Raw genomic sequence first — 18572 nt, 5'->3', positions numbered from 1 at the left:
GCAGGAGGTTGAGGACGCCTCAGGCTGAGCAGGAAGGTACCTCCTGCGATTTGGGCACATCCAAGGTTAGGAGGTTGCTGAGTAGGGTTTTTTTTAGACTCCAATTTCAGACTTCAGGTGCCTTAAATCAGCTTATGCACCTACATTCTTCTTTTCTTGGATCTGGCCTTTACTCTGTCTAAATTCCCTATGTGCAAAAGCAGGGTAATATTTCCCTACCTGCCAGAAGAAAGGAAATGGTGAATCCATTAATATTTGTAAGAGGCTCAGATAACAGTGGTACATGCAGTTCATTCTCCTGGGGATGCCTTCAGTAAGAGTCAATAATTCAATTGAACTTAAAGGGAGGTATCTGACACAGAGAGAGAAACTGAAATACAGAAGAATAAAATGAGTCACTGGGTAGCATTTTAAAGCCACAGAAGGGCTATAGGGGCCTATTTTCAAGAAGTGAGTAAGGAGCTTACTTTTCATTGACAGTCACTGGGACTTAGGTACCTCATAGCCAGACTTTTAAAGGGATTTAGGTGCATGGAATTTTCCACCCTGAGTCAGGTTCTTCTCTAGGGCAGCGTCTATAGTGTCTTGCAGAGGGCTGCCAGTGAGGAGGAGCTGTTTGAATGCAACCACTTATTAGGATTTTAGAGACTGTCATTAAAGCAAATTGGAAAGCAAAAGAGCGATAAGGTAGCTTGAGTATGACTTTCTCCTTTATCCCTTCATGCAGTCCCAGGCATGGGTGACAGCCAGGTAGTAGGCACACAGCTAGCATCCTGCCTCTGAACCACTGGGATCCCCAACATGCCCCTTATATCTTCTATACCACAACAGTTGTATAGGCATAAGCTATGCCTCTCTTAGAGATTCCTCATCTCTACCATGTTAGGGTACACTTGAGAGGGTCTTCACTGCTGATAGCCCCTTTTAATTAAAATTCCTGTCTCCCTGTTAGCACAGAACATGTGGTTAGGAAGTTGTAGCGACTCTGCAAATGTTAATCCTTTTATTTCTCCCCAAAATGTCCAGCCTTTAGAAATAATCCCTTATTTTGTGCTTACATGGGTGCATCTGTGCAAGATATGTTCAGTGCAGTTGACTAATTAGCTGCACAGTAAATGTTTCGGCATCTACATGTGCACCCCTATTAGACTGGAGTAAACTAATGTACTCCGCAGCAGTGCACATGTAGATGCTGCCCTGGCTGGCTGGGGCATGAGGTGCTTCAGTGCAGGGGCTGCCCCACGTTGAAGCTCCCTTGTGCCCCAGCCAGCCCCTACACAGCACACTGAGCAAGGGGCAGCAGCCCTGGGCTGGCAGGTCCCCTGCCTGATGGAGCTGCTCTGACCCAGCTCCATGTGCCGTGAAGGAATAAACTGTGAAGCTTATTGCTGCGGAGTTAATTGCTGCTGGTGGCACGTTCAAACAGTGTGCCCAATAGCAATAAACTGCAGAGCAATAAGCTCCTCCGTTTATTCACGCACCATCTTGGCATGTGTAGACATGCCTTGTGTGACTGATGAGCAAACCAACAGGAATCCTTGATCAGAAACATTGAACGGAACCAAAAAAAAAAATCTTAATTTCATTTTTTTTGGTAAATCAGATCTTTTTGATCATTCAGAATATCAAACAAGATTTGTAATGGATTCAAAATGAAAACTCTCCCAGGATGGAACCTAAATTCATCCTTTTATTCCACCAGCAAAGATGAATGGACAAATAGGGTGAAGAAGGGACGAAGGAAGCCCTCCACGAAGCAAAAGGAAAGCATTCAATTCCTCTCCAACTGAATTCAATGCAAATAACACCTCTTTTAGCTTGGTCCAGTTGAAAATAGGTTACCCTCTATTCTGTATAATTTAACCAAAAATCAGACTGTCAAATGCTGCGCAGTCTTTTTTGGAAATGTGGTTTTATGATTCAAAGAGGCATGTTTTCCTGAAAAAGAAAAACCCTGTCTGGGGAAAAATTTCCAACCAGCTGTAGGGTTGGTTGAATCCACAACTAAGAATTGTCTCATCAGCAGGGATCCATTTCATCCCAAAATATACTCACTTCCTGCTGAGGGTATGAACAAACAACCCCCTTTTTCTTTAAGAGCTGTTAACATTTTATTAACCTCCCCTGCTTTTGGGAAGGCTTTTTATGAGGTGTCTTGGGAGGAATAGCTGTTTTATCGTTTCTTTTAGCTGCATATTAAATTTGCGTCTATCTCTAATAATAATTGTAATTCCTACTGGACAACTGAGGCTTAAACTCTTCTGAGTCCCCTGAGTAACATATTCGTGTTTAATACAAAAATTGCTTGCCCTTTGAAGAACTGCAGTTATGGGAATTGTGATTCTGCATGGCTTTATAGTTCAGAAATGTATATTCTGCTTCTTTCTATAAGAAAACCCAGAAAGGAATTGCTAACCATAATGCACTCCTAGAGAACAAAGGAAATCAATTACATTTTCTCAATTGGTCTGATTTTAATGACTTCTGTGAAGATTCATAAGGTCCAGATAACAAATGCTGGGGGGGAAAAGCAAGCAAAAGGTCTGCTAAGAATCTTTTCCCCTTCAGAAGAGAAAAACCATAGGGAATGCTTTCAGAAAATGCAGCAAACAAAAAATATTCACTTTTATGTTCTTCTTTGAAGCAGGTGCCAGAAAATATTGTATTTGTTTCCAATCTGATCCCAGCTGACCTCCTGCCTTTGGCGGAAGGGCTGGACTCAATGATCTCACGAGGTACCTTCCAGCCCTAATGCCTATGAAATCTATGAAATGTATGCGGTTTTATTTATTTCATAAAGCTTTAGCTCCTGGAGTCATGTGAATTAGGCAAGAACCTCATTTTTTCATTTAAATAGAGTCTCTAAACCTTAGGGTTACAGAGAAAGGATTACAAATGTGTCCCAAGAACATCCTAAAAAAGCTGAAAAGGCAGAAGAGAAAGAACCCCATTGTATTTATTTACTTATTTGAAGCCAAAGATCTTTGGGGATCTGACTCACTATTTAAATACTAGTGGCTGTCAGTATGGATACCAGTGGCGTGTTTCTTTAAATCCAGCTCTCAGAAGCAATGGGCTGCCACTGCCAGGCAGGGTCCAGGCCCGAATCATTCCAAATTTGTCAGCATTTCGATCACGGGCTTTGGATCTGGCCAGTACGAACATATGGACCCACCTGAGTCACTGAGATTTTTGAGCTGAATTTCCTGCGGCTCCTTTAGATCGACATGACTCCAAGTAAGTCAAAGATCCACCTCAAGGTAGCCAATCATACCAGTGGTGGATCTGACCTACTGGGCTTCGGTCATGTCTATGATACAGCTTCTTGTGGCTACATAGGCCCGCTCAAGAGGATAGAAGGCATCTGTTCACGTTAAGCGTATAGTTTCTTCTTTTGTTCCTTACCTGAAGCAACCAAGCATCCATTGATCTCTCTCTATTAATCCTTCACCATCCTTTGCCAGTGCATGAATCTGGACCAACAGCAGGAGAGGGAATAAAAAGCAAGTGAGGGGTCAATGATGACGAGACTGCTGCAGCCGAGACTGCAAAGCTCTTCTTAAACACAGCAGCTTCGTTACCATGAGCTGGAGAACTGCCGTTCGGTTTGCCGTCTGGTACTGCCAAGCTCATGGATGCATGTGACACACTGCAGTTGCCAGGCATGAGCTCCAGCATCAAATTCACTTTTTCTCTGAGGACCTTGACATTAACCTTGTGTTGGCAACTAGCCACAGATGCCATCAAGCCATCCCAGCATTATTTGAGTATGTGGGACCCATGCTATTACATGGAAAACAATAGTTACTTAATGCTCAGGGCACATGTGGTACAATGAAAGGAAGTGTCAGTGCATCCGCTTGGCTATTGGGAGGCTAGGATTCAAGTACCTTTAGATTTGTTGCTTTGTCTCAGACCCTTAAAGGCATTTAGGTGCCAAACTCCCATTTAAATCATTGGGAGATAGGCGCTGAATAGTTTTTGAGAATCTCTGACTTAGACTACCTATGGTTTCTATCCTTTCATAGATGAACTGGCTGCTGTTGCCTGAGTGGGAAAGGGAGGATGAGTGAGCAGAAGATTAGGCTCTGTCCCTGCTCCTATTTAGCTACTGTAAAACCTGTAGCTGCTGCTGAAGACTGGACTCCATCCTCCCGAGGGAAGTTTAAGTTAGATATTAGGGGAAAAAACATTCTCACTAGGAGGGTAGTAAAGCACTGGAACAGGTAACCCACAAAGGTGGTGGCATCTCCATCTCTGGAGGTTTTTAGGACTCGGCTAGACAAAGCCTTGGCTAGGTTGATATAGCTGGCGATGGTCCTGCTTTGAGCAGGGGGTTGGGCTAGATGTGACCTCCTGAGGTCCCTTCCAACCCTCATTTTCTATGAGTCTATGATTCACGTGGCTGCAGAGGGGAGAGAAGAAAGAGAAGCATTGGTCATCTTACGGTGTCTCCATGCTTCTATTCCAAACAGAAAAATCAACTTCCCTGCTTAAGACATGCAACCCAATTTTGGAGGGCTAACTTTTGGGTGCAAGCGAGTAAATACAGCGTATGAAGGACTGCGAGGCACACAGATACTACCGTAATGGTGTCCACGTATGTACTATAGATAGGATGGGATCACGTTCTGTAACCATGTGGATTTATTCTACTGTAATGAAATCCCAGTAGGATAAATGAATTAGCAGTATTGACAGCCCTGAGTGCTGGGAAGTCACTCAGTGAGCTACACGGGCCAAATCCTGAGATTGTATTAAAAAAATGCATTTCACGTTCTTTCTATTTCCCTTCTCATCTTTGAAGCCATGATTAGGGTTTCAAAGCTGCAGGACTTGTGGTGCTGGGAAATTAAGATCATCACCTTTCCCAGTAACGCTGTCTTTCCGTCTGCATCTTCCTGTCCCACCACAATCGTGCACATCCCTGGATCACAGTTAAAAATGTTCTTTGGTGTAAAACTCTAACAGTGATGATTTCTGCAGATGGATATTTCTATGTTCTACTAAAAGCATGTATCATAGTTTTCCTAGAAGAGTCCTGTTCCCCATCCCCTTCCCCTTCCCCTCTCCTTCCCCCATATGAGATCCTGGAACTTCTTTTGGGACAATTGCAATGTCCAAATGTTTCATTTTATTAGAAAGATTTAAAGCTTTTGTAACGGCGGCATAATCAAGGCACAACCAACAAGTTATATCAGAGGCAAGTAGTTCAGCAGAGCAGGTTTCCAATGTGATGAACAGTATTTGGAAAAAGGCAGAAGCTGAATCGGGGTAGACTGGCGGTTCTCAGCCTTTTTGGACTTGAGGCACACTGGATAAACTTGAGGCAGCACTTAGTTTCCATTCTTTTTTTTTTTTTGGCTATAGAAAAGTAATAGAGCAGATTTTCTGTTGCAAAGAACTCAATGCCCACAGCTGTGGATTTCTGTTTAAAATCTCTGGGTTTATCTTGTGAATCATGTTTGCAGACCTAACTGTGCAAACATTGCATGGCAGCCCGGGGCAAGCCTGCAAGGATCTCAAGGCGCCCCAGATGCTGTGGGACCCTGGTTGAAATCACTGGTGGAGACATTTCCGGATCACACAGAATGGGTCATTTCAACACTAGCCCACATTATTTCACTAATACCTTCTTGCCAACGATACGTTTATGTTGCAACTCTAGGAAAAATGTCATCCCGAAAGTGCCGGCTTTTTGATCTTGGAAGGCTGGTCACCTTAACCTGGGTGTCCTCTTCCCAACTTCCTGGGCCTGTGTTCTTGCTGGGCAGGATTATCTCTGTCCCCCACTCTTCACCAGTCTGACAAGACAGTCAACCAGTTCTGACTCCATCCACTACAGACTTGCACCTGCAGACAATTCAAGACACACTAAAGCAAGGGTGTGTAGTTGCATTTGATAGCCTGGAGTGGAGTGCCACGCTGAGAGATGTATTATTCAACAGAGTAAGAAAGAGATCGGATGGATCTGACAGCCCAGAGTTGAGGCGCAGAGAATACTTTGGCTTTGTGGAAGACAGCTTTTGTGGGGTGGACATCTGTGGGCTTGGCTCTAGCCAAAGGCCCTGAAGCACAGTGACTTTTATCCCCTTCTTCGAAGTTTTGTCATTGGGAAACCGGAGCCAGAAAACAAGCCCTTTCAGACCCCAAACTGGCAAGCGTCTTGGAGGTGGGGAGCTCAGCCCACTGAACGTCCAGGAAATGGTCTCAGATATGAGCTTCTATTTTAGGCTTCTGCAGAACTGGAATCCTGTTCATCCGTAATCACTCTCAACCCGATCCCCGCTCTGTTGCCTCAACACGCACACACACAAACCGTCTCGAGGAGGGTGGTTTCGTTATACATTATTGATGAGCAATGAATTATTAAGCCGATTCATAAAAAATGAAAGATCACTTTGACTTAGCTAGAAATCCTGAGAGGACCCCAGATCTGTCACAACGACGGGTGGCTCCCAAATGGGAAATCCGGCATGCCACTGAATGTGTGGCAAAGTGGGGCAAACCATGAAAGATGCATGGTGACTGTGAGTGAGCCTGACTGCAGTCACAGCTCCAAGGGAGGGACGCGTGGACTCAGGAAAGGAGAGAAAGGAAACAGTGAGTTGTTGAAGGGAAGGAGAAAAATGAGGGGTAAAGAGCTCAGGTGGGCATGAAGGGGCATGGGAACACAAACCTTTCCAGACATGTGGCCATGTATCTTTAATGGTATAAACCAGTGCTGGAGTATATATGAAACCATGTCTAATTTCCACCATCTGAAGATCTGGCCCATCTAATGACACTACAGGACCAATGTTGATGATGGAAAACTGATTTTAGTGCTATTACATCAGGGATTATTTTGGCCCAAGCATCCTAATGGAATCCCACTTCTGCTTTCTGCCTGGAAGGAAGGCCCGGAGAGGCCTTGTGTGCTTCCCCCACCTCTGAGCTCTTTCAGGCATTAGCACATTCAGTGGAAATAACCCAAAAGATCAGAAATTTTGAAGCACTAATCCATATTAATGCAGTTAGTGCCTTTGGTGCACAAAATTCCTCCGGCTCTTCACTCATCAAAGATAGGTGTATCTTCACGGCCCATTCTCATCACCCAGTCATTCTGGGGCACAAACCATTACCTCTGTGGCTCATGCTTCTCTGGGCACATCTACACATGCTGTTGGTGCACATGAATAAACTCTGGAGTTTATTGCTCCGGAGTTTATTGCTCCCAGACACCGCATCTGCACATGCACCCAGGACTGCAGCACATTGAGCTGGGTTGGAGAAGCCCGGGCTGGCAGGGGGAACCAGGGGCCAGACTGCCAGCCCAGGGCTGCTCCCCACAGCTCAATGTATGATAGAGGGGCTGGCTGAGGCACAAGAAGGGCAAGCAGCCCCTGCACTGACACACTTGTGCCCCAGCCAGCCCCTCCAGGATCTACATGTGCACTGCTGCAGAGTTTTTTACTCTGTATTTACAAGTACTATCATGCTATGGAGTAAATTACTCCAGCCTAATAGGGGCGCAAGTGTATGTATGTGACAGTCATTTACTGCACAGCTAATTAGTCTACTGCACAGTAAATGGCTCATGTAGATGCGCCCTCTGTATTTCTTTTTATTATTTCATCTTTGATCAGACAAATGTTTTTCTCTCTTCCCTCTGGTGTCTACTCTCTCATTTCTCCTGTTTTGGTCTTGGCTTTGTAAGCTTCCCTCCCTTTCACTTCCTGATCTTGTGACAAAATAGTGCTATGTGACCTAACACATGGTAAGCAATTTGTATTTGAAGACATAAAAATAAAGTTGCATCAAATTGGTGAGACTATTGTTGGGATTTCTCTGGGTGATCCTTTTTATGGAACTAACTGCATAGTTAGGATACAGTTAGACAAGCGTTTCGATGCAAGACATGCTTCATCAGTTTGTGGAAAAAAGTCAGCAAAGTAAAAAGAAATAGTTGGAAGAGGAATCACGATTATTACAGGAGTGATATTCTTAGGAATCATGATTATTGTAACAGTGCCTAAATAAGAGATTCTCTGCCTTGTTAGATTGAAGGGCTCTGCCTCAGAAAATGCCAGCTCTTAGCTTTCACTTGATTTTTTTGAACACAGAAAAATAAAAGAGCAGTTCTTCTGTTGCAAAGAGCTCAAAAAGGCCATGCAGGGCAGAACGGTTTTGAAACTACTGATTCCTATTTCAGATCTCAGGCAGGAAAGGTTCTTTGGGAAAACCCGAAATCTTTTATTATTTTTTAGATGAACTCAAATAGTTGGAAAAACTCTTTGCAAGTGTGGCAGGCTTGCCAGTAGCAGCCTGGTTTGCTGGCTCGGAAGGGCTCCAAGAGATTGGTGGGGCGTTCCCACCAATCAGGTGATAGCAGGGGAGAGGCTTGCCCGCCCCTACCGAGGGGCGAGATGAAGAGCCGGACCTGAAACGGAACTAATTCCCCCTGTCTCTTGATTTGTTTGTTTTCATTTTGGGGGCAGAGCCCCTGAAAAGGATAAAAGAGCAGCATGCCCAGCACACGGGTGGCTGCATCGAGGGATGGAGAAGAGAGCAAAGAAGAGCTGGCAGAGCTGGCCAGCAGGGTGGAGCTGTTGGCTGTTGCCCTGGAAGAGCCCAAAGCTTCCATGTTGGGAAGGGAGTGTCGAAGTGATCGTGTCCCCCCAGCCCTGCCATAAGGGAGCACGGTGAGCAGTGCACAGGTCAGTGCACAGAGGGTCTGAGAGGGACCGAGACCCTGGGAGCTGCACGAGGCAGCTCAGGTCTCCATCCCCTTGCAGGAGGCCAGGCAGTTGGTGCATAGGCCTGTACATGGAGGGTCCGAGAGGGACCAAGACCATGGGAGCTCCCCGAGGCAGCTCAGGTCTTAAGCCCTGGCACGAGGCCATTCATGCAGTGCATGAGTCAGTAACTCACTGGATCTCAGGAGAGCCTCACAGGAGAGAGGGAACTTCCCCCACCATCATTTGGGACTATCAGCTGGAGGGGAAGCCCCAAAAGGGGAAAGGCTTCCTGGGTTTATTGGGGGTTTTCATTGTGGGCTATTCAAGCTGTGTTGCATCCTTGAGGGGTTCCACTGCGGTTCCAGGGTAACCCAGGTTATTCTTTTGGTTTTCCTGAGGATCTAAGTTTGTGCATCCATTGGCCTGCATCTTATATTTGCAAACTTGCACCTCTTGCTTTGTAGATTAGTATTTCATTACAGCATAAGATTGCACAACTTTTACTGAGACCTTTGCTTTCCAGATCCCTCACCGGCATCCACAGTATTTGCATAGAGTTGTATATATATTGCACATAGTTCCCATGTCTTTTATATATATATGTTTCATTTTTAACTCTTCATATATATTAATACATTTGTATATAGTTAAGTATTAAGATGTGTCCCAGCTTTATAGGGAAAGGAGGGAACTGTGTGCAGTAGGCAGTTTCACCCCATGGCACACCTGCCCTACTAACATTCCCTTCAATTGGAGAGGGGAGTACGTAATTGGGTACTACCCAGGCTACATAAGCTTTTGGGTACAACTACCCTTCATCAGGCTGAGGAAGCATTTGCAGTTGTGCTCTTCCTGGATGGAAGGAACAGTAAATCCGCTGAAGTCTGTATGCATGCAAATCTCTGCATTTATCTTATGAATCATGTGGAGGTATTTGCACACCTAACAGTGCTAATATTGTGTGGCACCCTTCAAAGGGATCTCAGGGCATCCTGGTTGAGAATTCACTGGCTTAAGGCCTAGCTGAGAATGGGACTCCAGTGTGCTGTATACTGTACAAACCTGGAGAGGTAGACTGAGAAACCCTGCCCCGAGCATCTTATAATCTAACAGACACAGGGGAGGGGAAGAGAGAGTACACCAGCACAGTGAAGGGTGCCTCACTGTGTTGAGTTAGTTGTGGGGGATAAGCATGGGCGATTGGTGCCCTCTGAGTCTGGGGGGGACACCCGCAGAAGCCACCAGTGGCATTGGCAGTGGGAGATGGCCCTGACAGGGGGGGCACATGCCCCCCCATGCCCTCTCTACCAGTCACCTATAGGGATAAGCATAACAGAAAGGAAGAACTGGGGTGAAGGAGCTGAGGGGAGTTGCAGGTGGGGGGCAGCACAGCAGAAGAAGCAAGTAGTAGCAATAGGAGGAACAGAAACTAAATATTTTAGATCTCTCTAATGAGCCCAGTCAAACACTCGGCTTACAAAGCGCATGTGTGCCACTGTGTTACCTTGGAGCTAGGCTGCCTACATTTGACTATCTGGGTTTTGATTTCTTGAGTGGGCTTTTCTCTTTGCTGTTAGTAGAACTGGGCTAGGTTATGCTTATCAAAAATCTACCCTTGTGTCTCAGGTGATTTTCCTCGGCGATGGACAAAGGTAGTACGAACCCTTGAAAACACATTTGCACACAGATGTGGGTGTCTGGTTTTTAAGCACACCAAAGAGCATCCTCAGCTGCATGTCTCTGAGTTATCCTATTATAGGAGCGTTGGACTGGAAGGGGCTTCCTAGACCATGGATCTGGCTCCTGCCTTCACAGAGTGTTGTTAATCCAGTTCGGCAGGTTTTGATTGCATTGGGTCATCATTGGTTTGAGATGGCAAATAAACTCCAGACTGGAGCTCAGAGGGTTTCAGATCCAAAAGTTCAGCAGTGAGAGAGCTGCAAAGATCCAGAGCAAGACTTCCCTGAAGATCTAAGGGCGTTTGGCTCAGAAGCCTTGGTAGGGTGTGATCATGGTAATTATACACAAAAAGTTCATTACTTAATTATGTGTAATGAGCACTCTTCAGCTACCACGCAAGGCATGCATTATCCCAGCTATTTACAGGCATCTAATCCACTTCCTTTTGTACCACATATTTTATTAGTGGCTCTACATGTCTTCTCTGAGGTGCTTTGCAGTGGTTCAGTGACCAGATTTCATCTCATTTCTTTCTGGTTGCTACCAGTCAAGCCTGTCTCACTGCAAATATTGTTCTGAGCCTTATCTCCTTCCCAAGAGTTGGGATTGCCCAGTAATCTTTCCACTTCCAATAAAAAGAGGTATTTAGCTGTATTTGTCTGAAGTCAGACAGAAGGCAGGGCAGGATGGCATTGAAAGACTACATGCAGAGAAGCATGAGCTTTCATAGGCGACGGCCGAATTCATCAGATGCTATGAATGAACTAATGGGCTCAGGGAAGATACCAGAGGCTAAATGCTTATATTTAGACTGGAAATAATTTAAGGCAGAGGCTTCTGTTCTGTTCTGTGTGTACAGCACCTAAAACCGTGCAAGGTCTCGTCCACAACTGGGGGCCTTTGGTGTTACTACAACTAAACAGTAAGTCACACCTAAGGGAATCTACTAGCATCTCTCATCATGTATGCTGGCACAAAACCATTTACTTCGCCGAACATAAAAAGTGCCATGTGGGTCAGACCAGTGGTCCAGTATCCTGACCCTGACAGTGTCGACTAGTCAAGGTTTTGGAGGCAGACTATATGGATGAAGTATGGCTGGAGTGATTAGTCCCCCTGTCAGACCCTCCCTGGCATCAACCAGTTTTGGCCTATGTTAGAAGACACATACCTGACTGCTTCACTTAATAGCTCCCAATGGAGCTGTCTTCCACAAATTTGTCTTTATAAACCTGATTATGCTATCTCTGGCTCTGCAACCTCTTGTGGCAATGAGTTCCCCAAGTTAACTGTAGACTTAGTGGAAAAAAAAAATTGCTTTGGTTTATTTTATTACTGCTTTTAAGCTGGAGTCACTCCTCATACACCCCAATTGTGAATGACTGGAGAAACCTATCCCCAACTTTCCAAATACATGTAGAAAAAAATTGGGATTTCCTCCATGTCCTGAAGTGCTTTGTCTTCGGTGGCTTTAAATCTGATCCAGAAAACAGGCCACTTTTGCTTTTGTGTCTGACCCACTGCGGGGGCGGGGGGGTCTGTGTCTGGCAGTCCCCTTCTCTCCTTGCCTAGTCAGGTGTGGGCACCATACAAAAAAGAGTCAGCAGATAAAATCAGGCAACTCTACATCAGCGGATGATGTCTTGTGCAGAATCCCAGCTTCATGGCTTGAGCATCACTGTTGTCCTCTGGGAAGGTTGAATTTTCACAGACACCCCCCCCCCCCAGATAAATGCAAGCCAAAAAGCAATGAGAAATGCACCCCATAATTTATCAGGAAAAATGTTGCCTTGGGCATACCCCCATTTGCCTGTTCAGGTCAGCCTCTCCAAATAGACTACATCTCCCACAATGCACCACAGGGATTTGTCCCCTCTCATCATGACATGCCATTGTGTCTCAATAAGGTGGGAGAGGTCAGTGCATTCTGGGAGTTGTAGTCCTACCAGACAGCCAAGCTTGTAGATAAGCGTGGAGCTAGATACACAACATTGGATGGCAGCTCCCGTGAGATGCCGAGGTGATGTTTACAGATGGAAATGTTCACTTTCTCTAGTTTCCCACCAGAATGTCAAATATTGTTACAGAGAAAGGAACCCACTTTCCAGCCACCCTTGGTGTCACAGGCTTGTGTCGAACCTCTGCACTGGGCTGAATTTCACTCTTCAGTTACTTAGTAAAATGCAGTAGATGCACTTGTCTGCACTATAAATGGAAGGGGTTTGGTTTCCTTGGCAGATCCCAAAGAGCAAGCATAATCAAATGTAAGTTCCTAATAGCAGTTAAGAAATTGTATCACATTAAGTCCCTAAGGCTTTTGAACAGAGCTGCTGATCCAATCAATTAAGCTCCAAGGATAATCTCGAAAATCCAATGCGATGGTACCTCCGTGATTTATAGACATGAATACTGCGTCTCCCACATGCCAGCACAAACTAGCATAGCTCAGTGGGATTTTCCTGGTGTAAACAAAGGGAAAATTGGATGCGTCTGCCCAGCCAGCCAAGCATGAATCCAATCACAAGCAGGTAAAAAGATAAACCAGGCGGCTGCTTTAAAAAGGCAGATTTTGGGGAACAACATACAGCAGAGGACACCGTGCAAATCAATTCAGCAGGTTTATTAGCCAGTGGACTATACACGTTTCATGCAGACTGTGAGTTTCTTCCAACTCCCGCTCAGGACAACGTGCTTCTCTTCATGTGGGTTGGTCTTGTACTAAGGTACTTGGTTCCTGGTCTGTAGCACCGGTGGTTTTATCAGAGGTCCTGCAAGCAGAAAAAGAGAATCATTCTGCAGCTGTTTAGATGCAGCAGGTAATGCCGGGCTAGAGAACACCTCCCCCAGACTGCAATGAATCTCTGTACTGTGCATCCATTTATTATATGCCCAATAAATGATTCATAGGCCGTCAATAGTGATGGATCCTGCTCTCACTTAGGAGCTGATCCAAACCCTTTTAAAGTCAATGAAGGTCACTCCATCAACTTCGCCGGGCTTCAGATAGCACCTAATTCCATCGGTTCGTTCTGGGTTAGCACATGACTAAGACCAGGTTCAACCAAGCTACAATAAACGCTGCCAATTGATTGTAACCTGCGTCAAAAGCCGAAGAGCACCTTGCTGACGAACCGTGCCACAAACAAGCAGTGTGTTTCCCTGCAAAGCTGGCAATGAATGCTGGTGAAAAGCATCTAAGGGAGCCACACACTATTAACTCAGGTGTGCATGGTTTATGGTGAGGTCCTGGAGGAATCTGGATGCGGTTGGGTCCTGCCATACGGTTAAAATGTTGGTATTGATTAGAGAGCTGTGCGGCTGGCGTACATCAGCAAAGCTGCAGCGGCCTCAGCACCAGCATCCACCAGCTGCAAACCCAAGATGAGAGGGACTTGGAGTTGTTGGTTGGTTGAGGAAGGGACCAGGAATGCTTGGGACTGGAAGGAAATGTGCCCTTGGAAGTGGAAGAAGAGAAAAGAGGTTTGCGGGACTGGAGGCAAGAGCAGAAAGCGTTTGGGTTGGGGCAGGGATCAAGTAGGATGCTGGAAAAAAATGAATCCACAATGGCTGGGATGGAAATGGGGGGGGGGATAGGAGCATGTAGGTGTTAGGAAAGGATTTCTGAGGGCCAGTAGAAAAGACCCCAGGTGACATTTAACATGACCGCTGTCACCTGATGGCTGCTTTCCCCATCTTAAGGAATCAAACCGGCTTTTGGAAGGAGATTCATACACAGGCCTCAGGTTTGTGTGAGGACTGATTACCATTCAGGCATTAAACACAGAGTCTATTTGCATCTAATGACTTGCCGGCGTGACCGTAGTTACAGTAACGTCTCAGCCACCCAAACCCAGTGCACTTCTGGCAGACAGCTTGTAAGAGGGACTTTCCCTGCAAGAGCAGAGCATTTTAGGGTGCACCAGTGCACAGACTGGATCAGAACCAGGGTTATCTGACCTTCATATGCACCGGGAGGGAGGATTTGCTGCTGTAATGTATTGTGAAAAGGGGCCTGCAGGCCCTACTTCCCATGGGAGGTCTCCGGAGCATCCTCTGGGTAGGCACGAGGTGATAGTTTGGCTGATTTCCAGAAATGGGGTATGAGCCAGCTGAATCCTTTCCATCTTCTCATTTCTGAGAGATGCCCCCTCATAGGAGACACAGACCCACAGCTCCTCCCTTAAGTGATTCACCCCAAGGGCCTGATGCCATTTCTGCTCCTCCTGGGACCCTCACTGGGGACTGCCACCGCAAAGCAGAGCAGGTCCCTTGAAATGGTTGTGAGCTAGGGGAGCCCTGGGCACAGGCCAGTCTGCTCATGGTGCTTATGGGCGCACCTAGCACTGCATGAAAGCAGCTCCGTTGCATCCATACTGGCGGGGACCGCGTGCAGAGGGCGGGTGTGCTGTGTTTTGCTGCGGTGCCTCCCAGTGCGTGTTTTTAGAGGCTGAAGTCGTCTCCCCGTCAGCGCTGCATCGGTGCAAGCGCCCGCATCCCTCGTTGCACGTGTGCGGAGCCCCCCTCCTCCTGCAGCGGGGGGGTCTGGTGTCCTCGGCCCCTCCGCAGTTCTTTTCTACCCTGCTAAGACCACCAGGGTTTGGCAGACGGCTTTAGGCTGCAAACACCTCTCCGCTGGGAACGGGGCGGGGGCCATCCACTCTTTTCGCATAAGGCATCGAATGGCCGTGAAGCTTGGCGTCACACAGCAGGAGCCTGCTGTGAATCAGCCTTGTGAAGGGAAGAGGGTCTGTCTCCCATCACCCCCCCGGGCCTTCACTGGCATTTTGCACAAGAGACTGCAGTAAGAATAATGATGCGCCTGTTGCAAGCTCATTCAGTCCAGGCACAAAGTGGGAGGGTGGAGGGGTCTGCATGAATTCCCTGGGGAATCCCACCTCCAGGACAAAGGAGGGATTACACTGCTTCTGCTGGAAGAACAAAACAGCCCCCTCCTCACCCCATCCCAGGCCTCCTCCTGCACACAGCAAGTGCTTGGATCATGCCTGGCGGCTGTGTGAGACGCGTGCCAGGAGGGTGAAATCATGGGAACAAAAGGTGGACGGAAAGACAAGTCAGGTCCTGAAGTAATATAACATCTATGTAGATGAAATTATCACATCCTTATTGCCTCAGGTAGGCAGGGCATTTGTTGGAGGGCTTTGCAGTTTACAAGGGACCGTACGCAACAAAAATATATCATCCGACACAAGCAAAGTGTCTGCCAGGTCACGGCAGCAGTTCATTAGATGGCATGCAAGCGGAACAACGGGCATGCTAATGAATGGATGGATTTTAGGCAGGATCTTATAAGAGATCTGGAAAGGCATGTGGGGTCTACTTTGAAACCATCGAGCTTAACCATAAAATGGCGTTTTGTGTTTTAATTGCGCTGAGTGACCGTGTTTCTCACCTGCATTACACAGAGTTTTCTCTTCCTTAGACTCCATCAATAGGGATAATGCCAGGGATCTCACTGGGGTTCCTGGCTTGCACTTGATAAATGGGATTAGCATGGCCTACAGCTATTCTGTTATGAGCAGGTGTCACACCGGCAGCTACATCTGGTGTTGGTAGCTAGTGGCTGGAGGGAAACAATCTGGCTCTAACAACGAATGAATCACTTAGGGTAAATCACTGATGCCCAGAGCCTGAAAGATGCTTAGGTGCCTAAACACCACTGGCTTCAAAGCAGATACTTCGGAGGAGTTAGGCCTTAACTTTCTGGTGCTTCAGTGCCAAAATACCCACCTCTGTAGAGTGCTTGGAGATGGCTGGAGGAAAAGTAGCTAGGTCAGTATGAATAGCTGCGAGTAAGCAAATGCAAGAAGAAAAGTTGCATTTGATTCCTGCCCCCTCAAAAGCACACTGTGGTCATCCATGGTCTTGCTCTTTAGGAACAGGGTCCTTCAGCCAGATCCAGGAAAAGGATATAGGTGCCTGAAGTGGTGCTGAGACCTAAATCCAATATTGCAGTCCTGAAAAACTCCAGCTCAGCAGTTGTTGAACCCTGGGGAGGCCTACTCTCTGTCCAGACCTCAGCTTTCAACTTTCAGCTCCTTTGGCATGTGCTTGTGTGTGTTCACAGGACTGTTTTGGTCTTCAAAGGGCTGAACCCATTTCGTACCTATACCCTGACTGGGAAGCGGACTTGCAGCATGACTCTCCATCTCTTTCCTGAGACGACTTTGGTAGGCAGTCAATGAAAATGCCATCACACCCCTACTGGATGGGGCTCCACACCAAATAAAAGAAGTGGCTGGCATTTGGGGTTCAGACAAACAAATGACAATGTGCAAAAAGGGAATGGGAGTTGAGGAGAAGGTTTACCGCATGCCAGCTTCTTGGTGGAAACGACTTGGTTTGTCCACTCATATCTCACAGGAGCTGGAAACTAAGCCATGGTAGTCTAGCCTTGTTTCATTCATGCAAATCCACTCTTCTTTTAACTTGGTATAATATATTCACCCTTCATTTTAAAAGAGCCTCTCATCCCTTCTTACACAACAGCCTTGTGGTTAGGCTGGTTAGTGGGGGTGCAGAAGACCAGAGTTCAAGTCTCTCCTCAGTCTGAAGGGATTCAGAAGTACCTCCCCTACCTTGTGGTAGGTTTGTTCACCCACAGGCCTGAGGCTGTTTCACCTCTTCTATTGATAATAAGCCAACGTGAAGAACAAAAGTCAAGATTTGTAATGCCAGAGAGAGAGGACACAAGTCAATAGTCGATTGGCCAAGGCACCCACTTGGGAGTGTTTAGACCTCTTCTAGTTTTTGCCCCCTTCTTTTTAAAACAAAGGAGGGGACAATTCTTTCTGTGCAAAGATGACTAGATGAGGAGGTAGTTACCCCCCACTCTTCAGTCTCCCACACCCCGAGTGGGTACCTTAGGCAAATTGGGTAAATGCCCAGCAACACCTCCTGCTATCTCTTGTGGGGTGGGGGAGGCGTGGTCTGCACTGATGCAGAGGACATGCACCGATTACATCCTCCGGCTCAGGGCCTGCACGTGAGACAGGTGAAGATGTCCTACTGCGTGAATGCTGAGCGTGCTTAGTTGTGAGATGGGGCCGTGCCGCTCAGCGCTATGAGGATGTAGCTGCTTGTACCCCTGCCTAGCAGCAAGCACTTTGGGGCTTGTAGGGGGACTTTTTCAGCAGAAACTTAGACACTGAACAATGTTAGATGCCCTCAGACCAGGCCAGAGGTACTGTGAATGGCAGGGGCATCAAAAATCTCCCTTGGGACTCCAGTCCTAAATAAGTGAGGTGAATAGCTGTGTCCCTAAAGCCATCCCCTCCACACAGGTCTCCACCTTCTCTTGCCTTCAACCCTTCTGACCTCCCCGGGTGCCTCTCTGCCTTTACTGTTTTAAGTTTAGGTGGCTAGATGTTATATTCTGGTGCCAGTGAGTTTTGATTCCTGAAGGAGGCATTTCCACTGGTGACTGGCAGGCTCCTATTGTTCAACTTCAGATCTTTAGTCACGTGCTGCTATCCTGGGAGAGCTAACTACATGCTGTGGGCTCAGCAGCATATCCTGGCTGCACTGGGAGGTCTGCCCACGGTAAGAATTTGGGCAGGGAAAGTGAATCAGCAAGAACATGAAAGCACCGTCTCCATACTCCTCCGAGGATAATTAATTGTGTGATCCTGTATGAAATCAATTATTTGGAGGCTTGATGAAAAATGGTGGCTATGCTGTTTCCCTGCCCAATGTGTCTTTTGACTATTTTCTAAAGGCATCTGACCTATTCATTAGCCCCCAGGGCTCCTTCTGTGCATCCCAGCTCTTCCCCATCACACACGTTATTGGAGCCAAGTCTTCAACTCATGTAAACTGGCCATCACGGAGTAGATCTCATGGAAATTGGCCATCACGGAGTAGACCTCATGGATATTGGCCATCACGGAGTAGACCTCAGGGATATTGGCCAACACGGAGTAGACCTCATGGAAATTGGCCAACAGGGAGTAGACCTCAGGGAAATTGGCCAACCCGGAGCAGACCTCATGGAAATTGGCCATCACGGAGTAGACCTCATGGAAATTGGCCATCACGGAGTAGACCTCATGGAAACTGGCCAACAGGGAGTAGACTTCAGGGAAATTGGCCAACACGGAGTAGACCATCAATGCAGCTCCTTCAGTTTCCAAGAACCAGACCTCTAGTCCTTTA

At 46.8% G+C, this 18572-nt stretch overlaps 1 protein-coding gene across 2 annotated transcripts in view; it reads right to left on the bottom strand.

Moving 5' to 3' along the window:
• Window positions 1-13079: 13079 nt before the first annotated feature.
• The window catches only part of MAP6 (microtubule associated protein 6), a 68873-nt gene continuing 63380 nt past the window's right edge, over window positions 13080-18572 (bottom strand). Inside the window, exon 4 of one of the 2 annotated variants that reach the window (XM_090030755.1) lies at window positions 13080-13168. In XM_090030755.1, the coding sequence (XP_089886881.1) occupies window positions 13119-13168 (50 nt within the window). In that variant the 3' untranslated portion in view covers window positions 13080-13118. The remainder of the gene's footprint in view (window positions 13169-18572) is intronic. The other variant, XM_090030757.1, reaches the window with a different exon arrangement.

The sequence above is a fragment of the Crocodylus siamensis genome, chromosome 1 (assembly GCF_052110815.1).
Source record: "Crocodylus siamensis isolate JL-2025a chromosome 1, ASM5211081v1, whole genome shotgun sequence".
Classification (NCBI taxonomy): Eukaryota; Metazoa; Chordata; order Crocodylia; family Crocodylidae; genus Crocodylus; species Crocodylus siamensis.
The sequence above is the reverse complement of the archived record's forward strand: the minus strand, read 5'-3'. Positions and strand labels throughout refer to the sequence as shown.